At 43.2% G+C, this 26,874-nt stretch overlaps 1 protein-coding gene across 4 annotated transcripts; it reads left to right on the forward strand.

Annotated features, from left to right (window-relative positions):
• On the forward strand, window positions 1-26,273 carry LOC124413333. Of its 4 annotated transcripts, none has more exons than XM_046893857.1 (5): window positions 1-56; window positions 19,960-20,192; window positions 23,837-23,977; window positions 24,073-24,210; window positions 24,312-26,273. In XM_046893857.1, the coding sequence occupies exons 2-5, from the start codon at window positions 20,016-20,018 to the stop codon at window positions 24,519-24,521; spliced, it is 666 nt and encodes a 221-aa protein (XP_046749813.1). In that variant the 5' UTR covers window positions 1-56; window positions 19,960-20,015; the 3' UTR covers window positions 24,522-26,273. The 4 variants fall into 4 exon arrangements, with proteins under 4 accessions (XP_046749813.1, XP_046749810.1, XP_046749812.1 ...); XM_046893854.1 differs by lacking the exon at window positions 1-56 and adding an exon at window positions 7,091-7,543; XM_046893856.1 differs by lacking the exon at window positions 1-56 and adding an exon at window positions 8,549-8,804.
• Window positions 26,274-26,874: the final 601 nt, after the last annotated feature.

Consider the following 26,874-nt stretch of genomic DNA (forward strand, 5'->3'; position numbering starts at 1 on the left):
TTTCAGACTGAGCAGTGACACGTACTTCTTGGCGTGAATATCCAACTCCGAATACGGTAAGAATCGTTTTCATCTTCAATACACGCAATGAAATCCATCGAAATGTGAAAGAGTACCGAGAACGATCATGTTAGCAATCCTGAATGGAAAGAAAATTGAAAGAAATTGATCACAGGATGACGCAATTTTTACGACGTCGTTTAACAAACAGCACCGATTGGATCTCAGCGGTAATTTCGACAATTTTCGTTCAAATGAAATATCTTAATATTTCGCGTACAACGACGTACATATTCATTTTAATAATCACTGCATGTCCGGTGCTCGATTACATATTCGAAAAAACATTATTCGCGTGCTGTTTTGAATCAGAGATTCAGCTCACGCGTTCCACTTGTAAGATTGCGGTGATTTCCACCCCCCGCATCTTGTGGGTCCAAATATAAGTCGTGACATAGTGTATTTACTACCGGACACATCATTCCCCTTCACGCTAGAAATATGACGAATGTTAATATAATTGTGACGTCTATGCGTAACCGAGAGTGACGATTCACTGGGAGTTCAAAGTTCTCCCGGTTACGTCACAGGCGTGGGTTCAGGCTGTAGCTTCAATATGGACCAACGTACCATTCTCGGATGGAATCACTATTCGCATATCGCGACATTTGAGGAGTCAATTGACGAATAGACAGAAGCTAGGGAAAATGATCAGGGATAATGTGAAAAACTCTTTGGTTTCCTGTGAGCAGTACTTCTAGCGCGAGGATGGATCTATAGACGCACCTGAAAACCGCGCGTTTTTGAGACATTGAAAAACGGAAGCGGTTCCGTGGCCCGGTTTGACCCCGTGCAATTAGCTCGCGACGACGTCGGTTTCGGCAAGAAGGCGTCGTTCCTGGAATTCTATAGAGAAAAATAAGGATACCGTCCAGACGAGCCGACCATTCCCATTGCCCTTAGAAACCGCAACGGGTTAACGTTCACATCCTCTTCTCCGCTGGCTGGCTAAGCTCTGCCGATTCACCGATGCCGTCAACTTTTTGGCCTCGTCGACGGCGCCTCGTCGAGGAGACGGTGATGTACCCCGCCCCCGGAAACTGGCGTCTCTCCACGAGTTAAGACCGCGACCGGAATTACTCACTTCTATCACGAACCGCAGAATCTGCATCATAGTCGCCTACTAGACTCGAGATCGCTTCTTCTATACTTGACCTTTTAAACGGCAAGTTAGCCAATTCGATTGTCACGGAACGCCGGAAACGGCTGTTCGTCACTCGAGGAAAGCCGAGAGTAGAAAAGAGTTTCCTCGGTAGATGAGAAATTTATGTAACACAATCGACGCGTGTCGTTACGAGATACGTGCGTTGCTTCGGGTTCGCAATTCTATAACGACAGCGCGAAAAGTGTCGTAATTGACTCTGCGGTTTATCTTCGCGATTTTGGATTATCGGAGGTTTCGAGAATACGGAAAAATTATTATTTCACAGCGTGGCAGAAGTTACGCTGACTCATTAAATTCCTCAAAAAGTTTGGCTCGAAATGATCGACGAGAAAAAAAGGGGCCGAGACGCGTCGTGTCTGCAAAAATGCATTTTCGCATCCACTTAAGGATGCACTAGACGAAGGTCAGAGTCAATTGATCGAAGTGATTCGTAAAAGCCCTGCGGTTTACTGCAGCGTGACCGGGTTACACACACATATTCACCCTGCGACGTATGTGTTTCAACAAGTGGCGCCAAATAGAGGATATAGTGCGTACGTTTCTTGCCGGTAAGAATTTTTCCATACTGATTCACACTTTGCCGCATGGCGTTAGAGATGTAAATACCTACATACGTATAATGTATGCACATATGAACACCGTCTGCTTTTATTTTTAGCGTGTGATCCAGTGCTAAGGTATTACAGGGAAAGTCTTGTCGCGGTTGAACGTATAACCATGTTTGAAGATGAATGTACCTTCGTGAGTTAATTGCAGTAACAAATTGGATTGAAAATGGGTGTGTCAAATGGCACAACAGTTTATTATTTTAAGATTTTCTTTCTTTTTTTTTCATAGCAAAGTTTTACTTATTCACGCTCCTGTGAACGTTCCTGTATAATTTGGTGGAACAGAACGAAAATCAGGTGCAATGAATTCGATTAACTAACAATCGACTGTGGATAATGCTTTCGAGATAAGCTTTATAATATTCCAAACAAATAACAGATTCCACATATTTCTCAAGCCTAGTTATGCTGTTATGAATGCCCGTAGCTGTTTAAGAGCAGCGTTAAATTGTGTTTTTTAACTCTCCTAATTGCCATATGATTGCCATGTAGTTAAATACAAAAAAAAAAAAAAAAAAAAAAAAAAAAAAATGGAATTGAACGAGAAAGGAAACGAACGATAACAGTTCTAGTCACGTGACACTATCTCTGTCTAAGTTCTTTCTAACCCCCACGTGAACACATGATGAGCGAAAATCATCGCTTAATTACTTCAGTTAAAAGTTGTACGGTCGAATGCATGCAATGTTTTCGAACTCACGGAAACGAATTGCTTGTCATCTTCTTTTTCGTAAGTTGATGAAAAAGTTCTTCTCATTTAACCCTTTTCGGACCAAAACGCCACTTTCCATACACCGTTGTTTGGCGGCCTATAACTCATACTATTCGCGTCTGAAAAAAATCGGGAAGTACATATTTCTGTAGTTTGAAATGTGCCCTTTCGAATAGTGTATATTAAATTTTTCCAAAAAAAATTTTATTATGAAAAAAAGCCGTTTAACGCTAAAAAACACCAATTTTTCGCACCTTTTTTTTTTCAAATCGAATTTTGAGCAGGTTCCTGGTCTGCAATGGTCCTGGAACCTCTCTAACCGGTGGAATAAATGTCTGAACTAAAATGAATGGGGGTTTTAAAGTCGATTTGAACCCTTATTGGGTTCAAAATGGCGCCTAGACCGTAAAATTTTCACGAACACGTTCATGAATTTTTTATGGAAAAATAATGCACTTTTTCGAAAGGTTGTTGAGAACAAAAAGTTCTTAAAATCACTCAAAAAATGCACCTGATTTTTTTCAAAATATTCTGAGCATTTTTTTCATTTTGAGAATGGTCAATTTTGCCAAAATTTATAAAAATGCTCAAAAAATTCTGAAAAAATTAGAGTACATTTTTTAAGCGATTTCAAAAACTTTCTATTCTTGACAATTTTCCAAAAAAGTGCATTATTTTCAAGGAAAAAAATTCCAAAGCTCAAAGTGCAATCGTGTTGATATCGGTCGAATATATTCACACGTTTATCGTCTGTTCGCCGCAAACAAACTTTACGTTGCCCATCTATCACCAACGTGGAGGTCGACGAATGTTAATAGTCTTTTTTTTTTTACATTTTCTTTTATTTTTTTTACAATTGTCTTTTTCATTTTTTTTTACATTTTTCTTTTTTTACGCTTTTTAAAATATTGTATTTTTTTTTTTTTAGTCAAAACCAGAAACCATCTGCACTTTTTTTTCTATTTCCGAATATCACGATTATGTCTTTCTGCTTGTTTAGTGCAACTTTGAAAAACAGTGCACACAATAGTATTTATCGCAATCGGTGCAGAATCTAGAGGTCCTTTGACGACATCCTGTATACCCACATGCCGATCTTGTTTTTGATACGTAACTGTGGGATTTGAAATCGCGCAGCTTCGATTCTAGTAAATATTTTCGGCTTACTTCTTTACAAAGATCTTTTGTCGTAGTTTGCGCCTTATCATCCTTGCTACAAGTATTCCAAATTACGACCGCATTTACAATTGCTGATTCTATAATCCTCGTAAATATTTTACACGTCCATTTCTTCGAGTGTATACTCGAGCTGGCTTTTTTGCACCGAAAATCATGGAGATCGACCCCTCGCATGTTTTTATTGTATACAGAAAAGGCAAAAGGGAATCTTATTTCTGTTTTGTCGTGAGCAGTTCGCGAGTACCTTTTCATCGGTGTCATGGGCGTTACACCAGCCGCGGTGGACAAAATAGCAATCTCTTTTGAGTCGATGACGCTGATAAAATTCATTCCACTGTTGCGGTCGTGGCTTACTTTGAATGATCCTCGCGGAGCATTTTTTTCAAAGACATGTTTTTCTTTTACTCTATTTTTACGGACAGTTCCTGTGGATCGTAAGCCGCATTTGTTCAAGTGAATGACCAAATCTGGACTCGTGAAATAGTTATCGAAGTAGATATGATAATCAGATAATTTTCTCTTTGAAAGGCTGCTTAGAAGTGGATTGACCATTTGTAAGACAACTCTCGAGCCGAGTGGACACGTTGATAAATTTATGCCAACGCTTGTATCATTTTTACCACAATAAACATCCAAATTGAATAAAAATCCGTTTGCTCCGCACAAACCCCAGAGCTTTAATCCATATCGATCGGGTTTTGAAGGCAAATATTGCTTCAGGGAAGTGCGACCGAAAAATCGAACCATCATTTCGTCAACGGAGAGAGCGGTTGAAAAAAAACCAAATTGTTGAATGTTTTGTCTGAATAAACTTAACACTTTACGAACTCTCCACGCCTTATCATCATCATTTTTGTCGGTAGATTTCGAGTATTTTATGTTACTTTGAATCGTACTGAACCTTTTGCGGCTCATTGCTGAAGAAACAACAGAGCACCCCACAAAAGGATCAGTTTCCCAATACTCCTTCTGATCACCTCGTTTGTTGAATGATGATAACAACAATATACCAACAAAAGTGTTGAGTTCCTCTATTGATAGTTTCAAGCCGTTTTCCTCACTAGCTTCAATGATGTACTTTTTTATTCCTGCAGAGAAGAACAATTCAAATAGTTCCACAGGCGACATTGAAGCTATTTTTCTTTTTGTCGCATCGGTCAACAATATTTGATCATTCACATTCCCTGAAAAAACTTTTTCGCCATTACTCCATGAAAAGGTATGATCAGACTCCAGTTTTTTTTGAGTTTCTGTGTAGCTGTTGAAAACAGACCTATACGACACATTTGGAGCGGAAATTTCCCATTCAGAATTTTCATCATCTGACGGAGCTGAATCTCCATCGGAGCCAGAATAATCTGGATTGGGTACCATACACTTGTCACTTTGATCAGAATCTAGTTGCTCGTGCTGAGTCGATGTTGAGCGATTTTTTTTTGAAATTTCTGAGGCCTTTCGTTTCGGCATTTTTCGCGCCGTTTGGTCGGATACAAAGTTAAAAAAAGATTTTCCAAAATAATTTTGAAAATAGCAACTGTTAATAGTACTTCCGTCGAGTACTTGCGTGAGGTAGGAGGTGAGAAGACGTTCACCTATACTATGTACACGAGATCAGTTGCGCAATACGAACTTGAACGACGATAAACGTGTGAATATATTCGACCGATATCAACACGATAGCACTTTGAGCTTTGGAATTTTTTTTCTTGAAAATAATGCACTTTTTTGGAAAATTGTCAAGAATAGAAAGTTTTTGAAATCGCTTAAAAAATGTACTCTAATTTTTTCAGAATTTTTTGAGCATTTTTTTAAATTTTGGCAAAATTGACCATTCTCAAAATGAAAAAAATGCTCAAAATATTTTGAAAAAAATCAGGTGCATTTTTTGAGTGATTTTAAGAACTTTTTGTTCTTAACAACCTTTCGGAAAAGTGCATTATTTTTCCATAAAAAGTTCATGAACGTGTTCGTGAAAATTTTACGGTCTAGGCGCCATTTTGAACCCAATAAGGGTTCAAATCGACTTTAAAACCCCCATTCATTTCAGTTCAGACATTTATTCCACCGGTTAGAGAGGTTCCAGGACCATTGCAGACCAGGAACCTGCTCAAAATTCGATTTGAAAAAAAAAAGGTGCGAAAAATTGGTGTTTTTTTAGCGTTAAACGGCTTTTTTTCATAATAAATTTTTTTTTGGAAAAATTTAATATACACCATTCGAAGGGGCACATTTCAAACTACAAAAATATGTACTTCCCGATTTTTTTCAGACGCGAATAGTATGAGTTATAGGCCGCCAAACAACGGTGTATGGAAAGTGGCATTTTGGTCCGAAAAGGGTTAAGGTAGGGATGAGAATTGTTTCTTAAGTTAGGAGGGTGATGAACGAAATCTTTTTTTTTTTTATTCAGAAATCTCGTCGCCTTCGAAACGTACTTAAATGTAAGCAAAAATTTTTCCGATAACCTGAAATGAAAACAGCTCTGAACAGATATTTGCCTGACGCTTTGGCTGACGCGATCATTAAAGAAGTTGTCGAAACGCGATTTATCGGCCAATTTGCAACGGCTTCCGAATACCAACGTATTCAATGCTGTCATGTAGAATCTCGCGGTCACGTTAGGCGTGAGCCTGTTACAGACCTTTTTCTGAGTTTTAGGTGACGATTTATGCAAGAACGTGTTCGAATCCAATAAAACTTGTTTTTGTGATTTGCATAAATATATTACATCAATAACGATTGGTGATTTCGTGTTTCTCCTTCTTTCTCTTCTTTTTTTTCGTCCACCTGTTGATTCATCAATTTATTTATTCGTAGAACCGAATTAATTTCAGTCAGGGACTAATAATTCTTACCCTAAATCATCAAACAGGTGTGTAAATTGCTTTTACAACTCTGCCACTGTGTGAAACCACAAACCCTGATTACCAGGTGTTTTACTGGCAAGTTTTGGCTCAGGCTTAATACAAAATTTCCGCACAATCCAGGACGATTATAAACTTCTGACATAATGAATGAATTCATTCATTTTTAGTACCTATTCGTATGCTTTCGTCGACCGGCAGGTAAGTTCTCCGAAAGTAAAAAAATGGCCTGGAAAATAAATCGGTGATCATTTGGACAAAGATAAGCATTATGGTCGAGAACCGTCATGCTCGACCCATATTCAGAGTCCAAGAAATATGAAGAAAGCGTCGAGAGGCGGCGCTTCGGTTCTCGTCCGAAAATTTACACGTAAAACTCCGTACACAAGAGCAGTCTACAGAACCTAATCCCAGTGTTTACCTATCCAATCGGCTCAATCGTTCACGCATGTGATCTAAACAAGGTGAGAATTCGAGCGTGATCCAAGAGTAGTTACGAGTAAATCACGCGACGACTTGTTGCTTTTGGTCAGTTTAAGACAGTGATCGAGTAAAATTCCGAATCAGCGGTTTTCAAAATCGCATATTTCAAATCGCGTTGTTTCAGCTTTCGCATGAAATTTACACTTGGCTCTGCAAGCCTTAGATAAAAGTGAAAAGACAGTCAGACAGCAGTTGTGATGATCGAAAGGTGATTAACGGAAACGCGAGATACCGCGTCGGAATTACGACCGAGTTCATCGACCGGTACTTGTTGTTAATTCGATGTAAAATAAAAGGTGTGAAGAGTTTACAGTCAGAAGTAAAAGTGAAGTGGAAGGTGATTCGATTAGTGATCATTGAAATGCCGCGATATGGTCAAACTCTGAACGAGACATGGCGTCTTTACTTTTATCCGCACTTCACCACTCTCCAGCGGCACACAGGAACCATTATCGGAAGTGCGCCACCACCTGTTAGTATATTTTGATGATTTTCGATTACTCGAGAGAGTTGATATTGAGCTTGACGAAATGGGATAATAATGCAGGCGGTAACGGTATCGTGGAAATTATTTCAAAATAACAAGTTGACAAGTTCATTCGATTTCAAGATTATTACAATCTCAAAGCTTTCGATGATTTTCTCGTAAAATTGTGAGATTTTTTCCTTCCTTTTCTTCTAGTTATTATCGCAAAATTTTTCGTTTATGACGTTGAGAGATTTTTGAAAAAGAAAATAAATTTATATGATTGGTATTTTATTTCTTTGCGTAATGTGGATTTCTTCTCCGTAGAATTTCGGGATTATAAGAATTGAAATTCTTTCCCCCCAATTTCTCTGTAATCATCGTAGATTTCTAACTCAACACTGATATACTCGAGTTTAATTCATTAATGCGATTGAATTTTTCATGACTGCGAGTGAATGAACGAGAGACATCGATGATTGCGATGAAACGCGGAGTGTGGAGAAAAGACAATTGATGCATATTTATCGAGCTCGTCCATTCTCTTGAGACTCATTATCCGAATACTAGGGTAATTAGACAGTCGATAATAATTATCTCATATATATGTACTACTTACGAGGTAAATTGACTGGTGAGGTCTAAACGAGATACGATGTATAACCTCGAGCAAAATATTATGGTCACATGTGACAGGTTAAACGCTTATCTACGACCGCTGGAATTCTTCTTTGATTGACTTGAGTTAAGTCGTCGTTAAAATTTATTTGTTTGTATGACGAGTTGTGCGGCGAAAATTACTCCAAGGTATATAACTATTCTTGTAATTAAATATAAAGATCTCTTTGATTTTTCTGGAAATATTAAGGCAATTATACGATAGATAATTACGCCGAGTCACCGACAAGATGTAATCCTTGATCGACCGAGATCTCGCTCGATCGCAGCTCACAAGCTGATGGACACCGCTTGAGCTGCGTTTGTTTTTCAAACGGACGGTTATGACAGATTTTCAAATAAAGAGTGACAAAATACTTTCGAGGCAGAAAAAAATCGCGCTAAATCTTCACCGCGTGACATGTGATCGGGCTAAACTGTCGGTGAATTAATTTCGGAGTCCTAGAGTCCTGAGGGAGAGAAACGCTCGTCAAATTTCCGTGCAACCTTACCCTGACGAATTTCCACCCATCGGACATTGGGTGCAACAAATGAAAATTGACTTTGCCGCTAAATTTCTCGATCGTCGCCCTCTTCATGCTGGTCCTCGGTAAGCATCGAGAATCCTCCTAATCCTTCGAAGTGGTAGAATAAAAATCGCTCTTCTAACTTTATGAACTAATCTGGCAATAAGTCGTAACCTTTCGGCTGTTGGACTGATTTTTGGGTATTTCAAAATTCAGAGCGGGATGATACACGTTGTTAATCTGACTGTAAATTCGAACAATTCCATTGCCTTTCATTGTACAATAACATTCTCAAAGCGATGCGGTTAATGCGATTAAGTCGATTCCTCCAATTTGGAAGGAACAGCCGACTACCATGGGATGGGGAGGAAAATTACCTGAAATTTTCAGAGTATTAGTTAGACACTTTTATTAGCCACTCATCACCTCAGCCGCCTTTTGTTTCTCGAATGGCGAAAGCCTTCGGTTTTAACCCCTTTGCAGACGCCAGCGATGGCTACTAATTATTTCGTATTTTTTGAAACGATGCAAATGAAGCCAAAATTTCGTAAATTTAAGTACGTATCGTAGCGGAAAAGTTTCATCGATAATTTACAGTTTGATTGAAAATATTTTTCAATTTTAGGTGAAAATATTCATTCTTCTGTCACTTATTATATCAAACAGGTACTTAGTTAGTAAGACAAAGATGATAATTTATATTTCGATCACATAAATTGATATTGTATTGCGTCGCTCAGGGGATTAGAAAATAAACGAGTTTTAAAAATAATCAACTTCGTCGAAAAATGATTATTTATGGTCATTCTTAGGGCGCCGGACGGATCCGTGCATAATACTTGTAGCAACTTTACACACAAGTGGATGACCATTTGCTAACAGACGTCCGCAAAGGGTTAAACCTTTTGTATAAGCGAACTGATGAAGTTAATGTAATCCGATAAGCCCAAAATTGAAGTAATTGCAGAGTGCATCGAGTGGCCCAGTAGTCTCTCAGTGTAATAATAAGCTTGGTAATTGAGGATAGGTTTTTCCCTGTAAAGCCGGCCTATCTCGTCTTTGTGTGCCCTGAAACCGCTCAGCCATATTAAAACTCATTTCCTTTAGAATCTTTGTCTCCGCGTTATTCGTCGTGACTCGACTCGACGGTTTTACTGAAAGCTCACCTCCCGAGAGAGAGAAGGAAATATGAACGAAACGCATAAGACCGCTGCTGACACATCGAGTCAGAATGCAGATTATCAGTTTGAAGAGCGTCAATTCTGCGTCGAAGGAAGCCTAAAACGCGACTTTCGCACCAACACAAACGAGTCCGAATCTGCGAAGTTCAAAGACTCAGCAGGTATCGCTTACACACGTCCACATTCAGGTATGCGAGATGATCAGCCGCAGTCCGACGCACCGTGAAAAACGCCAGAGTAAACAATTCACCTGCGTACAATAGTCGCGGTAACAGAGTCCATTATTTCGCCTTGCGAAATTCCTTTGGCGTCGTTGGTGAACCGAATTCGTTCCTCTTCAACCCGAGCCTTTCCTCGCGACAGAGATTTTCCCGAATTCCTCCCCCCCCCCCCGGTGGCAAAAAAATTCCACTATAACTGCATAATTGGTGGATGGGATAGATTTCTCACCCTAGGATAGCCGCCCGTAGGCGGCAGCCGATCGTTTGTACAAGAATTAGGAGAGTCCTTAGGGCCGCGGGGGGCACCCAGGATAAAGGAAGAGGCGGACAGGGTGGTCCTGCGGCCGAAACGTCGGCATAAAGAAGCCGGCCGCGTGCCGTCTCGAGGCTGCGGAATGTCGCCGATGTCTCTATCCGCTTCTTGTCCTCGTCCCATTCCGCAGCAGCGGATCCTCGGACCTCACACATCAATGATTATACCACTCTCGAAAATGATCGCCACAGACTTGAGTCCTCGAAGTCGTTTTTGCGTGGACTTAAGCCGCGGAATTTGCCTCCGGAATATCCTGGCAGCTCATCCTCGTTGACGAGGAAGCGACCGCGAAGGTCATCAAGGTGGATATTGCGGTAGTAGACACTTTGCTGACGCACGGTTACTGCACCCATTGATTTTGGGATTCCCGATAGTCAAAAATTTCATCGATCCGTCCGTGGGCCTCGCCTCCCACGCGTAGCTGCTCCAGCCATCCGCTGTTCCTCGTCCTCTACGTCGGCCTGCGTACAGATCAACCGAGCACGTAGCTCGGAACTACGTTAAGTGATGAGCAACCTTAACCAGAAAATGTGTATTGTCATCTGCGGAGACAATAGGTACAAATGTTACCACGTTACGCGAATGTCCCGGCGTCAGTAGAATCGGTTTATGTTAATTAGTGACTCAATTTCACACATTTGCATGCACTGAGTGTATGTTATTAGCTCGAAAATTTGTAACATTTCCCTGGAATCGTTCCTATCACGTTTCACTAATTTCATTCCTGTTAGATCTGCTGGGCGTCGCTGATGACAAATTGTGACGGAACAAAAAAAAAAAAAAAATTCTCAGCTAATTTTCTACGAGAGTTCCCCGTGTAGTTACGTCGATTATACGAGTATAGCACATCAGGGAAAAATATGGTTACCGGAAATTTTATCGAGATCTGTTTGACTCCGATAATTGCTGCAGTATTGATCTAGAAGTGCAATAAATGCATATCATGTATTCACTCAATAACTGCAGGAAAGTGATTTGTATTCAGTGCTGGCAACAGGTCTTTCCGTCATCTTAAATAGGGGATTCATATGTGTTCGTTGGAACTGGCGTATACCCACGTATCTGCAAATACGTATAAAGCCTCCTGGAAAAGACAAAAAGGTTTTACCCAAGTTGGTACTGAGTCTTCGTAGACGCGTCACAATTGCTCGGAGGAAGGAAGAAAGAAAGAGAAAAAAGTCAACCAAATTAGTCGACATAATTGTTTCGCGCAAGGTATTAAACGCGCATGATACAATTTGCTGAGTGCAACTTAACACCTCGGTGTACACTTGTACGTGTATAACAATGTCAGCGTATCTCGCTGCAAAAATTGCTATTCGTTTCATGCTATATATATATATATAATAATACACTTCATCCTGTCTCGCGATAACGTGAAATCGTTATGCAGTAGTCATAACGATCAGGCTGCTAATAAGCGTCAGATATTTTTCTATCGTGAAATGGAGAGGAGGGTTGAAGAGAAATTGAACGAATAAAAAATGTTATGTATCAAAACAGAAAGCGGTAATCGATGCGGTTTGCAATTACATCGAAACATCAACGTCATGCGATGACCACCGTGCTCTCGTCACTGATCATGTTTATCTGCACTCGGTACTAACTGGCTCCGACATCTCAGCTGTTCGAGCGATATCGCGTGTTGTCATAGCTGATTAATTTCACACCCTAGTATGGATTTCAATGAATGGAGGTAGAAGTTTAAGGTTCTAGAAAACAAGTGCGAATGAAATTCGAAAAATCATCAAATCATCGCAGGCTGTAGGTTGTACGCATATGAAGTAGTAATTTATTATCTGCAAACGATCTGTGAAAATATGTAGATACGTATACATCGGGAAAAATATGTCGAGAAATAATATTCGTACTGAAGATATTTTCGCGATTTCAACACCTTTGACCTTGAATAAATCTTCTCATTGTACCGGGTGGTTCCCCCAGATATTTGATTGACAGTTTCCTCATGGATACCTGTCACAATGCGTAATTCATACCATTCACCAGCTATTTGTCCGACCTGGATACTGAGTGTTAATTTGAAGATCGTGTAATCAGAACTCGTATCTGCGCAGCTTGCAGTAACGCACGGTTCGTTTTCCACCCTGAATCGACCTTCGTTGTGGGATTCGTGTAGAGTCATTGCCATTAAGACGATGCAAACGTCGATCCGTCGCATCGTTGACCTTTTAAGTGATGCCGAGATGTTTAACGTTACATACTCGAAGATCGTGTTCATTTATCCGTCACTAGGCTGCCTCATATTGTTCGTTTCGGGTAAACGACGCGTGCAGAGTCGATCTGTTCGGTTTTTCCAGCTGCCAAATGCACAGGAGCTGCGAGTCGTTGCAGGTTTGGACTTGAATAAAAATTTGGAGGGTTGTTTGCAGCAGGTGTATCCCTCCTCGATTCGTGGTTCCAACGTGTCACCAGAGGTATAAGAACATTTTAAAACGTCCTCAAGTCTCGAGGATAACGGAAAACGACACGAGAACTTGGACTTTTCCAAACGGTCAAAGGCACTGAACTTAGAGGAATTTCATTCTCTACAAGATTCTTGAATTGGTGTTTTTGTTCAGAATTGTGTACGAGTGTAGCTGTTCAGACCTTTTTCGCGTTTGAAATACGTCGACGTCGATATTTGAAGATGTATTCAACAAGGTTTAACTCGACTAGGGCACCGTCTTAACCTAAGATACAGGACATTTCATATTTATGACCGCGTGTAATTATCTCCGGGTGAAACTCCGGGTCGAACGCGACGATGGACGGTGGATTGGCCGGATTATCCCTTTTCGGGAGGGAACAAAAGGTGTACTATATTACTCGGCATGATCTGTCAAGTCCGCTTTTGTTACGCCAAAGAATATTTAGGTGTTTATTGTAGAATCCAATTCTTAAGTGACGCTGTTATTATTCTATACTTATGTCGTTACCCAGGCCACAATCCACGCAACACTAATACTCAGTACAGTTCTGCAAAACCGGATGGAAAAGCCTAGTGCGTCTAGACTCGGTGGTTTAACAAGCCTGCGATTAACTCGAAGATGCGTAGAAAATTTCATGAAGCCGGTTAAACAATGTCCACATCAGTTGAATCCTGATCATTATTAACCTCAGATTCAACGCGGTGTTTGTATAACGAATGGAAGAAAAGAACGAGAGGAAAGGTGAAGAAAGTGATGAAAGGACAAGGAAAAATATTCCGCAAGTCACGCATCCGCGGCCAGCAGTTTGCTTTCTGCGGCATTTAGATCGGCAAAGAAAACTGAATGATCAGTGTGGCCGCCTGTGCGTGATGAAGATCAGGATCTCCGAGGTGTTGGTTTGTAGGTGTCGTTGCAATCTAGGCTGTTGCGCGAGTGAGAGGACTTGGCATAACCGTTACCGGAACAGGGGCCAACGTCATCGACGTCGGGACCCCCGCCCCGCGTCTCTGTGGGACTGATGCTGCGAGGCCCCGAAGAAAAAAGGCCCAGCGAGGGCCGGAAGCTCGATCGACTCTCTTTTCGTCCTACCGGAGGTACGCTGTGACGTCAATGAGGTGTGATTACACCAGAATCCGGAAGAAACGAGCGTGAAAGTTTCACGCAATATCTTCGACTCGTCCGTGTGCTAAACTCGGTTTATATACAGGTAGAAAATATTGGCGAACGTTTCAAGGTCACGGTCAATGAATTACCTAAAGACGATGTTGAACCTGTTCACTTTTTTTCATTCAACAAGTTTTGCTAATCGTTTTGTCAGACGAATACATTAAAGCAAAGATACGCGGCACGAGACGTTCAATCAGATTGATTATGCATACTCGCAAGTATAAAAAATGGTACGTGATCTTAAAAACGATAAGAAGGAATCACTAGGTATGAAAAGCAACGTGGAAAACGATTTTTCCTCGTCAGAAAAATCGCTGATGTTTTAATTCCTGAAAAAATCATAACGGGATTTCCTCGTTCATGAAGACAATAGCTCACACAGCAAGTTACCACATCCGTAAAAGATTATACGCACAACTATAAAACCACAGAATAATTGAACAAGTTCCTTCAATTCATCACTTCAATCAGACATATCTGCATATACGAGTCAGGAAAAGTGTGCGAGGATATTAAGCCAGTTGCGGTCTCCGGAAGGCACTTATCCAGGAAACGGAGTTCTCGTTCGCAGAATCTTGTAGTTGCTAGTGCGTCATAGCGGCTGGTTGGTTCCTGCGAATTGTAAAGGAGGAGCATTTGATTCATGTATAGACCAGGCTCTCCGGATCTCCGAGAACTCGGCTCCGAGCAGCCGAGAGAAAGAGAGAACGTAAGTTCCATCCTGGCCTCCGGCGACCCGGAAAAGCGTTCAAATTCCCAGATTCCTCATCGTCGATGGTCTCTTTCGACACCGGACCGAAACCTCGCTGTTCCGGCCAGGGTCCTCGACCGTCTGGCAAGGTGCTGCTCTCCGATTCTTCGACTCAGTGAAAGGAAACGTCATCGACACCGGATAGGTGGGGGCGAAGGGGGGGGAGGGATGGAGGGGAGGGTGATAGATAGAAGTGGTGGGGTCTCATCAGCAAGAGCTGAGGGGCACGATTCACCGAGAGAGGGGAAACTGGTCCAGTGAAAAAAGGTCGAAATTTCGGGGCGTGGAAAAGCTTTCCACGTCCCTCCACCCCGCTCAAGGTCAACCGATCGTCACTTCTTCAGAGGTGAACTTACTACCACCTTCGTCACTCCATCCGGTTGTCCTGGCTTAAGGTTGCAAAAATCGTTTTCCTCCCCTCATCCCTCGAGACTCTTTTGCGCTGGAAAAGACTGGGTGCAAGAAATGCACCTGCAGCGAACCTGGGTGGTGGGTGTCTTAGTTGATGAGCAGAGGGGAGGAAACCTCGGGAGGTAAAAAGGAACGCGGGGGGTCGGAGAGGAAGGAGAGGAGGATGAGTCGAAGGGGGAGGGGGAGGGAGGAGAGTCGTTTGGTGGGGGAAGCCGTCGGCGCCGGTGCGGGGGGCGACTTATGAATGAGCAAGAGTGATGAAGAAGAAACCAAGTATCGAACCTATTGGATCTGGACGGCGGAGAGGGGGGTTTGGTTACACGACTTGGAACCTGGTGGTCGAGTGGCGGGGAGAAGGGGGAGGATGACGAGGAGGGGGGAGGGGGTAGGTCAGACTCTGCTGGCCACGTGCTTCACCGGGCTTAGAATCGTATATAGGCTCGGGCCGATCACTCGACCAAGACCATAATACGCACTGCACTAGTGTTGAAGCAACGCGTGTTACGGCACGTTATTATACTTGGAACATATAAGCGATACACTTGTAGAGACTTATGAACCGCGTCGGTCTCTCGATTTGAAATATATATAACATAGATTTTATTTACTCTTCAAATCTGGTGGTAGCAAAAAGTTTTACACTTGTTTGTGTGTACGTGTATGTATAAAATCGCGACCAGAAATTCCTGCAGTGTGTTGTCGGGGAAATTGGAAATAATCTACGGATTTTTGACTGGCACAGACGTATTACAAACGTTTTTCTGGAAGCGACAAGTGCTGACGAAGCTCTGACTGCGATCCTCTCTGTCTCTCCACACACGCGTCTATATACGCACACACGAACCGTGGACTTGTACGGTGCCTCCTCACCTGACGCGTTGGTGTCTTCGCTCCCGCTCCTGCCACCGACGTCGACGACGACGACGCCGCCTCCACCGACGCCGACGTCGTTCCTTCTTCTGCTCTGCCGGCCGTGCCGCCGCTCCCGCCGCCTCCTTGGACATGTGGTAGAGGTGATACTCAGTCACTTAGTCAAGTCAGTCGGGCTCCTGTCACTCGCCGCGAAGCTGTCGTCGGAAAACAACCACCACCACCGTTACTACCACCACCACCACCACCACCACCACCACCACCACTTCGGCAACTGCTGCTACCCCTTATAAAAATCAGTGCTCCGAGTGTGTCGGGACCAGTGTCAATCGAATTGTGTATCAGTGCTGATCGTTTCTTTCACACTGCACAGCCACTCTTATGGACTTGTGATAAACGTTTTATCGCTTCGATTTTTACAGTTCGCCGAGACGCTTTTCTTACTTTACGAACAATATATATACCTTCGAGTCTCTTTCGCGCTAATCGATTTAACGGTTTTCGTATATTATTAAACGCAAGATATTATATATATATATATATATGCGATTATATATACATATATAAAGTGTCGTTAGCGATTAAACTATAAACATATATATATATATACATATTTATATATATATATATAAATATCAGTGCCATTGTAAAGTGCCATGATATAACTATGGACGGAAAGAAGGCTGATATTGTGGATTACTCTTCGGACTCGAACACCCCAATGCTCAATAGCGATCTCACCATGGAGGCGATACTGACTCGCGATCAGAGGACCACCTCGCACAGAGTTATAGACAGATGCACTAAAGTTTCGAGTGCCATTCGCGAAAGGACTCCTGCAAGCTCTAGTAATACCTCGTCATCTTCTTCATACGTGAAAACTAGTTCCAGTAGGAGGATGCGAGGATACTCAGGGCACCCAAGATTAACCGTCAAATGGCTGAGTAAGTTGCTACACGCTTATAGCCTGTCGATACGTACTTTCAAGGATCGCTCGATCCTCGGATCATATCACTGCCTCTCATGATTACTTCCACCTTTTTACGACGCGTTCGTCATTTTCGATGACTTGAAACTATCGCATTCATTACACACGGAACTGTTCCTCATACGTGCAGAAGTCTTGTATTTTACTTCTCGACTCGTGGATAAGATACATTTATAAATGCATTAGAATGCACTTAACGCGTATAATATCACTTCTTGAGTGAAATTTTACTACCGAATCGTTATTTTATTCTCTTAGAATTTTTTTTTTTTCATTCGAACTATAGCGTAAGTATTGAAATATTTTTCAGCACACCTTCAGTCGATATAAACTGCAGCTTTTATGGCGTTCAATTTACTTCTCTTTTTTATTTGCGGAAAATTCAATCCTCCGAGATACTGTTAATCCTGCAACTGTCACTATAATCGACGGGCAGGGGGGGAGGCGACTATAGATTCTATTGTGAAAATATTTCAAGTCAAACGATCTAGCGATCTACAGTCGCTTGTGATTATTACCATCTAATTGTTAGACTGCAGTGATATTACACCGAAATCTATAAGCTCCATTCGTATACCGACCGAGCTAAGCGGGAGAGTTAATCGGCTAATTATGTGGTGTAAAATAAACTCTCTGCGACAAAAATTTGCAAATTATTGCGTGGCAGCGCCGACTTCGACAGCTCATTACACACAAGGAGGGCTGCCTGATGGACGGCGGTGATTCAAACGTTTTTGCGATACATATCCCACAAGTGTATATAATTTTCACCTCACCCCATTCCGCGTTCAGATCACTAGCGTATTTCTTTCCTTCGTACAGAGATTAACGATCGCGTCCCGAGGACGAGGTTGGGTAAAGAATTGCAAGGAAGATGAGGAAAAAGCGAAAAATATGTCCCTTTTTTTCTTTTAAACATTTTCTTCTTCGCTTTGCAAATCCTTCATCTCGATCTTTGCAGTACGGAAGATGCAAGCGAAAAAGAACGACTCAGGACCATCAGATTCAATTCTAAACACCATAAATCGATTAGAATTCGAACAATCGGCGCCCGGTTTTTCCAGAGCGGAATGGCGAGTATCGAAGGCTAGTCGAATTCGATCCGGCATCCAAATTGAAAGTTTGTAATTCCGTTCGGCGTTCGATCGAACGAGACAGGTTTCACGCACGACTGACACGCGATCGCCGCACGCACTTTGAGAGCCTCGAGTGTTAAACACGTGTTCATTTGCACAGCCGTATCTCACATATTATTCCAACGCGAATTCGGAAAACCCGAATTCTCGAGCCAACGAACCCTGTTCAATACACAATGGCCGGACCATTCGCTGAAAAGTTTGCACCGCTCGCACAAATTTCGCCCAACCCCAACGCATCCAACTACCTGTGGCTCATCCAGCTCGTCGCCGCTATACTCTACAGGTGGTTCATTCAGCTCACCCGAACTCCTCGTGGAGGCGTAATTTACACACGATGGCCACGCTCGGCGGTAATTGAACACAGCCAAGTGAATTCGTTGTTTATTTTACGCATACTATGCTCCGCTTTTTTCTTTCTAATATTGTATTTATATTTATAACAGCCGGTATTAGCTTCCCGTTTATCTCATCGCGGTTTGTACAATCGTTGTTAATCGTAACTCATCGTCACGAAAATTTTCCTCTTTCTTCAGAAAGCCTATATATTATTATACGTTGCAAATAACGTGAGCATATCGTCGTCATCCTCGGCTGTAAATATCGTTCAAAAAATATATATATGTACGAGAATCGAATTGGAATTGTATGTTGCATGTATATACACACGCTTGTCGGGGAAGGAGGGGGGGAAGAAAAGGCGCAAGTACACAGAGCGTAATAAATCGACGAATGTGTGTTGCGTACGCGACCTACCGCACCGCGAGCACCTATACCGGGCCCCTCCAGGGGCCTAATGGGGCATAATTGTCGCGAGCAATGCGAGGACAGCGGACCATTACCGCATTTTTGCAACAGCATGATCCCGAGGGCGAGGAACCGCGAGCGTAAGAAGCGCGGAGGCGAGTCGCGTTCTCTGTGACTTGCGGATGGGTGTAGAGAGCGTGATGTGTGTTTTTCCGCGGTGCTTCAGGTTCCCAGGAATTTCAGTGGAACGCCGAGTTGAACAGCGGCTAAGATCACGCTCGGCGATCTTAACTCTCGCGTTGAGGTAGGACCGAGAAAATGCGGCTGCAGCCTCCGATCTCCGCGGCGTCTTCTGCGTCCAAGGCCCAATGCGTCGATCTCCGCATACGTCGACCTTTGGCGAACCCCAGTTTGACTTATTCCGGAGAGCAGAAAGAGAGAGGGAGAGAGAAGCACAAATAAGGAAAAGGAGGGAATGAAAATTGGCCGAGAGATGTACGCGGTCCACCATCCGGAGGCTGCGGGCTCTGCTTCTCTAATGCGAAACGCGGGTTAATTTTGCAGTGCGGTGTCGCCGGGGCCTGACTGAGCAGACCCCTTATTAACGGTCGTAACGGAGGAAATAACGAGTGATCCTTTCGGGTGGACGAAGGCAGGGGGAGGAATTCGGACGGGCACTCGATCTCTGAATGGCTGTTTGATCACAGGACGCGGTTCGCGATGCGGTCGATGAAAATTTCGTACGCGTGGAAGGTTAAGAGCCGGAAGCTGGACGCGCTCGCAATTAGGGGGGAAGGGGGAGGGGGGGGGGGCAGGTCTTTATAATCGATCCTGATCAACTTATGCGAGGAACTTTAAGAGGGCGTTGCACCTGCAGCTCGCGCGATCGATTGAATTCCGAATTTCCTTGATCGCAGTCGCTTGATCGATGATAATGCGGAGACACCGTTATTACGATACTCACACCCGATGTTAGCGATCTCCTCGTTTTAATCTCTTCTCTTCTTTTCTTACTATTTTTCAGGGCTAGGTAGCCTCTTGGTGACGTTACTTGTCGCGTCGATACACGGCGCTCCGACGATGACGACGGACAGACGTATTCTCCAAGGGAAATGGGTTAACCCCTGTGGACTTGCGCTCACCGACGGTGATCCCGACGGCGACGTCCCCCAGCTCAACGACTCCCAGCTGCTATCACAGGTCGTCATTCAAGCAAAGACGGCCCTCATGCACGCCGAGATATTCAGAGACGATTATGTAAGTACATTAAGAATATAATCATGAGCGTGATAGAAACCCAGTGTGTAAATGGAAAGAATAAACCGTCGATTCATCGCTCGAAATTTTACGAACAAGTCAAATAAAGTCAAAGTCAGTATGTATATGAAAATCGGTGATCACGTTTACGGCTTAAATTCGTTCTTTTCCTTCTACTTTTTGTCATACTTGGTATCGGAATTTCGGTTTTACTCAAGCAACCGCCGTCGACGAGGCGAGGCTCAAAGAAATCACCGATGACGACGAGACGGAGAACGCGATCGGCTTCCGTTGTCGCCTTTCAGCAGCTGAGTAGAACTATCAGAGATACTTGCTCGTCGATTTCTCTCTTCGTCTCGATCTAACAGCTCCGTGTGTTCGGTTCACGTCACTTGGTACCTACCTACAATTAAATAGAATCCGCTTTGGCCCGATTAAATAACGGCATTCGTCGATTATCCACACCGTGACAAGGTGTCGGCCATGCAGTGTTGTGACACGTGTGTACCGAGGTATTACATCGTCGAGGTGAGCTGTCTGCTGCGGGAAAACCCACCGATCAACGCAGCGTTGGCGCAAGCGAGAGAGTAAAAATAGAAAACTCAGCAAAATACGGGGAAGGAAAAAGACGTAATGAAATTATTCACTCGGGATCCGATCAATCGATTACTCTCGACGTTGTTGTCATAGCTAGGTATAGGTATATTAGACCTTGTAAAATCGGCTGTTACACCTTCGGTTATTGACAGATTATTACAGTTCAATCGTTGTACACACGCGTATATAATATATAGACGTTAATTTCGTAATGTGACTCACCCCGAATGCAAGACACACAAGCCACGCACGAACTCCATTGACTCATCGAAGTTTGTGCTGCTTCTGAACGGGATCGAACACCTTAAACGAATACGATACGTAGATATATTGCACGGTGCGCGGGTCGAGCGGCTGATAGATTTTCACTTGCGAAGCTACGACTTATCCTTAATCTCAAGAATGTCGCTTAAGAATTCGACCGTGATAGTAGCTTTTCGAGCGATAGTTTTCACCGCAACGAAATCGGAAACGAAACCTCCTCCGCAGGTGCAACATCTAATCTTAGACCTTCGACCTGTCGAGCGACGTTTCGCGAGGATAAATCGAGCAAAGACGCACGAGTATAGAACGGAGAAAACAACAGGCCCTCCAATTAAAGGATCATCATCTCGAAGAGCCACCTCTCGGATGGTGGAGTCGAGTAAGATCGGGGCCGGGAAGGGCCGGCGGAAGGCAGTTATAGCTGCACTTCCGGCCGGAAAACCGACGCGGTGGCCTGTGTGGCGATCGCAGCGCTTTAACGAGCAATAATCTTCAAAACCGTTAACGAATGATGAATTTCGACGGAGGACGTCGTCGGCCTTCTAGGTATGTATACCAGAAGGAAAAGACTCGAACGATCGCTCTAATCCATCGCTCCATCCATCCATCCGTCCGTTCGTCCATCGATCGAGCGGACTGAACGCGGAGCTGCGCTTCTTCGCGAAGAGGATGACGTAACGCGGAGACGACTCCGCAGCCTAGACGGCATGTCGCCCAACGGATGGGATATAGGTACCTACATCTTGCGATATGACCCAGCCGCACCTGCGCCTTCTTGGGTGTCGCGCAACGGCGGCGGGGAAAAGGCAGAGGAGGAGGAGGAGGAGGCAGATAAAGCGGAGCATTCGCGATCCTGAGATATAATATCGGGTTATCCGCTGACTTCGAAAACATCGGGGGGCCTCGCCTCTCACGTGTCGAGCCTGGATGACGTAACCCGGATGCTGCAGGGCCGTGCGGAGCAACCCGGGCGGCACAGGTGTCCACGGTCACGACGAACTGCACTGCGATCCGACACCTCACGTTGAACCTGGGAACGAACGCGTGGTTTGAATTCAATCAGCCGGTGCGCTCGAACCGGGCCAAACCGTCGCCAGGCGCCCGGAGCCGCGGATGTGATGTATGGGTCCCCCGGCACCCGGGGGAATCGTAAAATATCGGAAGTGGTGAATTCCAATAAATCAGAATCGGAAGCTGCCCCTCCTTGCGCGGGTCGAAGAAGCCGGCGCACCGGCGCTCTGACTTGCATACTAACTCGCGGACCGGATACACCGCCGTCTCGTAGGAACGCATCGTCGATATTCTTCGGTTCTATCGCCTGTGTGTACCAGAGGCATCGGTAAGCTCGGTACTTTTGCGCCGGGACGAGAAATCGGCGCGATCGGTGATCCCGTCGGCAGAGTGCGCGTGTCTCGCGTTAACCCGCTTTGTGAAATTTTTTCTTTTGTTCTTCAACTTAGCGTCTTTTTCTTCGACGTCATTTCTCCACATCCGTCGCTCTTATCTACTTCCGCTCATGATCATTCGCCTTCGTCGTTTTGAAACAAGAACCTCGACCGATCGACTGCAGCTTACCGAAGCCAGCTGGCTGGCTGATGCGCAGCATCATGACGGCTTATCTCATTCGGAATGACAACAATCAACACCGCGACTCTTGGCCGACGGTTACGGTTACGGTTACGATTGCGCATTGCGTAACCCGGGGGCAGACGGCCGAACCGCTTTGGAACCCTGGGAACCAGCGTTCGGTGTTTGGGTTGCGGCCTATAAAGTTACACATTATAGCCTCCTCCGATCGCGTCATAGCGCAGCGCAGCGCAGCGCTGCGATGGCTGTGGCCGCGACTTGTGCGGCCCACGTTTTACGATTATAATTTCGCGTCAGCGGGTTTCTGCAATAAATACACCAGCTGCGGTCGCTCGACCTGCTCTCAACGTCTCTGATACATTTTACCGGCAAAACCGACGACGATTCTCTGCGAGGCTCCTTTGTCCGGCCAAATCGGCTTTGCGCATCGAGGTATTATTTCTAGCAGCGACCGTAAATCATCGGGCCTTTCCGATCCTCGGCAGTAACCGCGCGCGCGCGTACCGCTCTTCTTAACCGCCAAAATCAATTAATTTTCGTACTGATCGTTCGAAGCGCGCGTATAAATATATGTATATTATACATAGGTACGTGTACGATCAGCTGCGGAGATGTATAAACAAACGTTTCCTCCGGCCGTGATCTCCGATTCCTTCCAAGAACTTGGACCGAGATTTTTAGAACGCCAACTCATCCGCGAATTTTTCCCTCCTGTCGCCGACAGGTCGGAACTATAAGTTTAGTCACCAATTAACGGAGAAACCTGTAACCGAGACCGAAAAAATATATACATTAAATATGGCAGGTGAGTAACCGTCGCTTCGTGTCTGGAACTCGAGAACGTTGACATTAGACGAGCAAGTTTTTACTCCGGAAAACCGAAACTCACTTCAGTTTGGCTGGTTTGTTCTACTACAGTCTTGTACCGGGAAGTTACTCGGAAATCGTTAAGAGGCCTTCCTTGGCTGCGGGGCAGCCGTCAGCCAGACGCATTAGTGCGGCTTATATTCCAACAGCTCGCGGAATCACGCGCGTCTATTACAGAGATAATCGGTAATGACTGAACGCTGGTGCTTTTTTTTTCTCTTTTTTTTTTGTCATATACCTCCGCTCGTGTTTGTCTGGAAATTTTGTATCGTTTGTTTGATTCCCGTTATCAATCCTCCCCCCTCCACACGCTTTTTTTTTTATTACAGATCAACAAAACCTTCCGGAGCAACTTCGCAAAGGTCCACAACGACTGGAAAGCGAATCACTACGACTGGCTGCCAAACAAGCAGGACATACCTAAGGAACTTAACGAATCCCTGGCCAAGGAGTACCTCGATAAATTGGAGGTGAGTTGGCTATGATTTTGATTACCCGCCGTTTCACCCTTCCGAATTTTTATCGCACCGCATCCATTCGACTCACCCTTGCGGTTTTATTTTAGCTCGACAAGGCGCTGCTCGACGCGTACGAATTTATGCAGACATACGCAGTTGGATTGGAGCAGATCGTCTGGGACCAGAAGGACAATAACTCGGAATTTCAAAAGCTGTTTGCCGACACCGAGTACAAGCTTCGCACGGTAAGCGGTTTGCAGTTCCGGATCTCGGACGCGAATTTACCGGTTCCGATTCAAAGATCGGCGTTTCTGTAACTTCCCGTTTCCACGTTTATGTCCATCAGGTGCTGTGCGAGTTGCAAGCGGCGCTCGTAGAACGCGGAGTCAAGCCGCGGCCAGACGTCACCCGTGACGTTATGGTGCCGGAGATCCGGAGAAGCATGAACGAAGCCATGACGTCCCTTCGGGATTGGATCATATTCCGGGACTACATGAACGGACTCGAGTACATAATCGAGGTGTTCGAGCACCTCGGTGACCGCCTTCGATCCTGAGGGTGGCGATCAGGCGGAAGTCAACGCAGGCCGACTCGGTGGCGTTTTGCTCACTTCAGGCGGACCGCGAAACTAAAGTTTCTACCCTACCAGGAAACCCTCCTCGCCTGAAGGAACATCGGTAGGGCGTTTTCTGCCGACATTAATTCATCGTTAGATTTTAAATGCATACATATATTTATATACACTTACATATATACACCGAACTATCACTATCAATCCGCATCGCGAAGACGCTTTCAGTGTACCACAGAAAGAGAAAAACCGCATCGGTCGATTTTTATGTAATATTATCATCGCTTTCTTTTAATTTTTTTTTTTTTTTTTTCGTTTTATTTTATAATCTGTACACTTTTACTACAAACCGTTGGCAGAAACTTAACTAATTAAACCGACAAGCATTATCAAACATAAATGCAGAGCAAAACATACACAGCTTCAAAATTATAATGACGAATTTGATTTTGATGTTTTTTTTTATTTTTTTATTTTTTCTAATCTAATCTTCTTATTTTCGAATAGAAAAACAAAGTACGTCACGACACGCGCATTGTAAGCTTCCGCCCCTGGAAATTAACACGCGATTCATATCACCCTGTGTAATATTATACCTATACAACACACACCAATACATTTTATTCGTAAACTATAGTTATGTGTAATATACGTATTTCGTACACGAAGATTATCGTTTCCCGCGGTAGGGAAGAAAACGAAAGGAAGAAAGAAAGAAAGAAAAACATCAGAAACTATAAATTAAAGTTAAAAAAAATTCACCTCAAACATTATACAACTTTCGTCATTCGTATATATATATATACATCGCGTATCGTTGGATAATTGTAGGAAGAAACAAAAAAAAATTTATACATGTACATGAGACCGTACGTATGTAGTTCGTACTACGGTTTGCATAGAGACGACACGGATGTGAGGAGGATTTGAATTCCTAACCACCGCCACCAAACCCTATATACTAATTATTATGCCATATCGATTGAAGTAGCTATGGTTTCCCCCCCTCCTTTTTATTAATCAAAATGTCTCATTTTATGCAGGTGGACATGGTATAATTAGAGTAGTTACGGAGCATATTTGTTTGTTATCATTTTATCGAAATGATCCCCTCTCTCGAGAGGGGATGATTTTTTTTTTTTTTTTTACCGTGGAGGGCGAAACCGAAATCAATCAATCTCGGAGGAATTCGCTTACCTCAATACTATCCTAGATTCATTCTTCTTAAAAAAGCATGCTGCTATATGCTTATTTTAAATTAGGTACCCAGCATCGCGACGTGCTCAGGGATGCACTTAAAGCCAGATAATCTTAAAAAAATGAAGAAAGCAAGAAAAAAGAAATGCAAAAAAAAAAAAAACGAAAGAAAAACTGCACAGTACTTCGATGCCCGTAATTTTGTTTTTTACTCTTCCTTTCGTTTCTTTTGTTTCTTTGTACACTGTCGATTTTTCCCCTCGTAATCAACGCCTAGGAGTGTGCGAATATTAGGAGTGAAACCGCAAAAGAGACAAGGGAAACAGGAAAGAACAAAAAAGAACATAGAAAATGAATGGGGCTGGTTTTAAAAATTTGTAAAAAGATTAGAAAAAAAAATCAAGAGTGTAGAAATATCGCTTTTCGGCAGCTGGCTACAAGAAAGAGGGGGGAAAAAAAAATCGAAAGACGTGAAAATCTCTTGATTTTATTCTTAACGAATATTTATTAATTAACTGTAATATTATATTGTATTTATTCAGATTATTTATTTTATTTTTGTAAAGATTTTACACTCGAGCTATATTTAAATAATAATAACAACAATAGTAATAACAACGACGACGACGACGACGATGATGACATTTTTATGCCGACGTGTGTTAATCAGCTAAACATCGGTGCATATCGGCTTGTCATTTTGGTATGAAACTATTTTTTCCACAAGTCATTCAAATCTTGCCCTGTAAGGTCACGGTAGATTTCTGGATGAAAAAAGAAACTGTTAAACTTTTAATTGCGGTTTAATTTTTTTTCTCTGCTTTTCAATCTCACATCCGAATCGAATTCCTCAAATTAGATGAAAGGTTTAGATTTTTTAACTTCCTTAAAAAAACTTTATACATACAGAAGTATTCGGTTCTCCGGAGATCTATCGTTGATTTATGTTTTACGTCTTCTTATTTGTCACAAAAAATTTCGCAAGTTTTTCATTACTGTATCATCACGGAAATATTAATTACTTCATAAGACGTGAATTTTTTTAAACGTGACTCGACTTTATACTCCGAAAGTTTAAAGAATAATAAAAACTGTTTTGAGCGAAAACAAGAAACGAGCTTCTATACATAATATATATACA

The sequence above is a fragment of the Diprion similis genome, chromosome 12 (assembly GCF_021155765.1).
Source record: "Diprion similis isolate iyDipSimi1 chromosome 12, iyDipSimi1.1, whole genome shotgun sequence".
In the NCBI taxonomy this organism is placed as follows: domain Eukaryota; kingdom Metazoa; phylum Arthropoda; class Insecta; order Hymenoptera; family Diprionidae; genus Diprion; species Diprion similis.

Coding starts and splice junctions, on each gene's coding strand:
- LOC124413333 (XM_046893854.1), top strand. CDS start 7,465: ATGGCGTCTTTACTTTTATCCGCACTTCACCACTCTCCAGCGGCACAC. Junction 23,978..24,072: donor AGTACCTCGATAAATTGGAG/GTGAGTTGGCTA, acceptor GTTTTATTTTAG/CTCGACAAGGCGCTGCTCGA. Junction 24,211..24,311: donor CCGAGTACAAGCTTCGCACG/GTAAGCGGTTTG, acceptor TATGTCCATCAG/GTGCTGTGCGAGTTGCAAGC.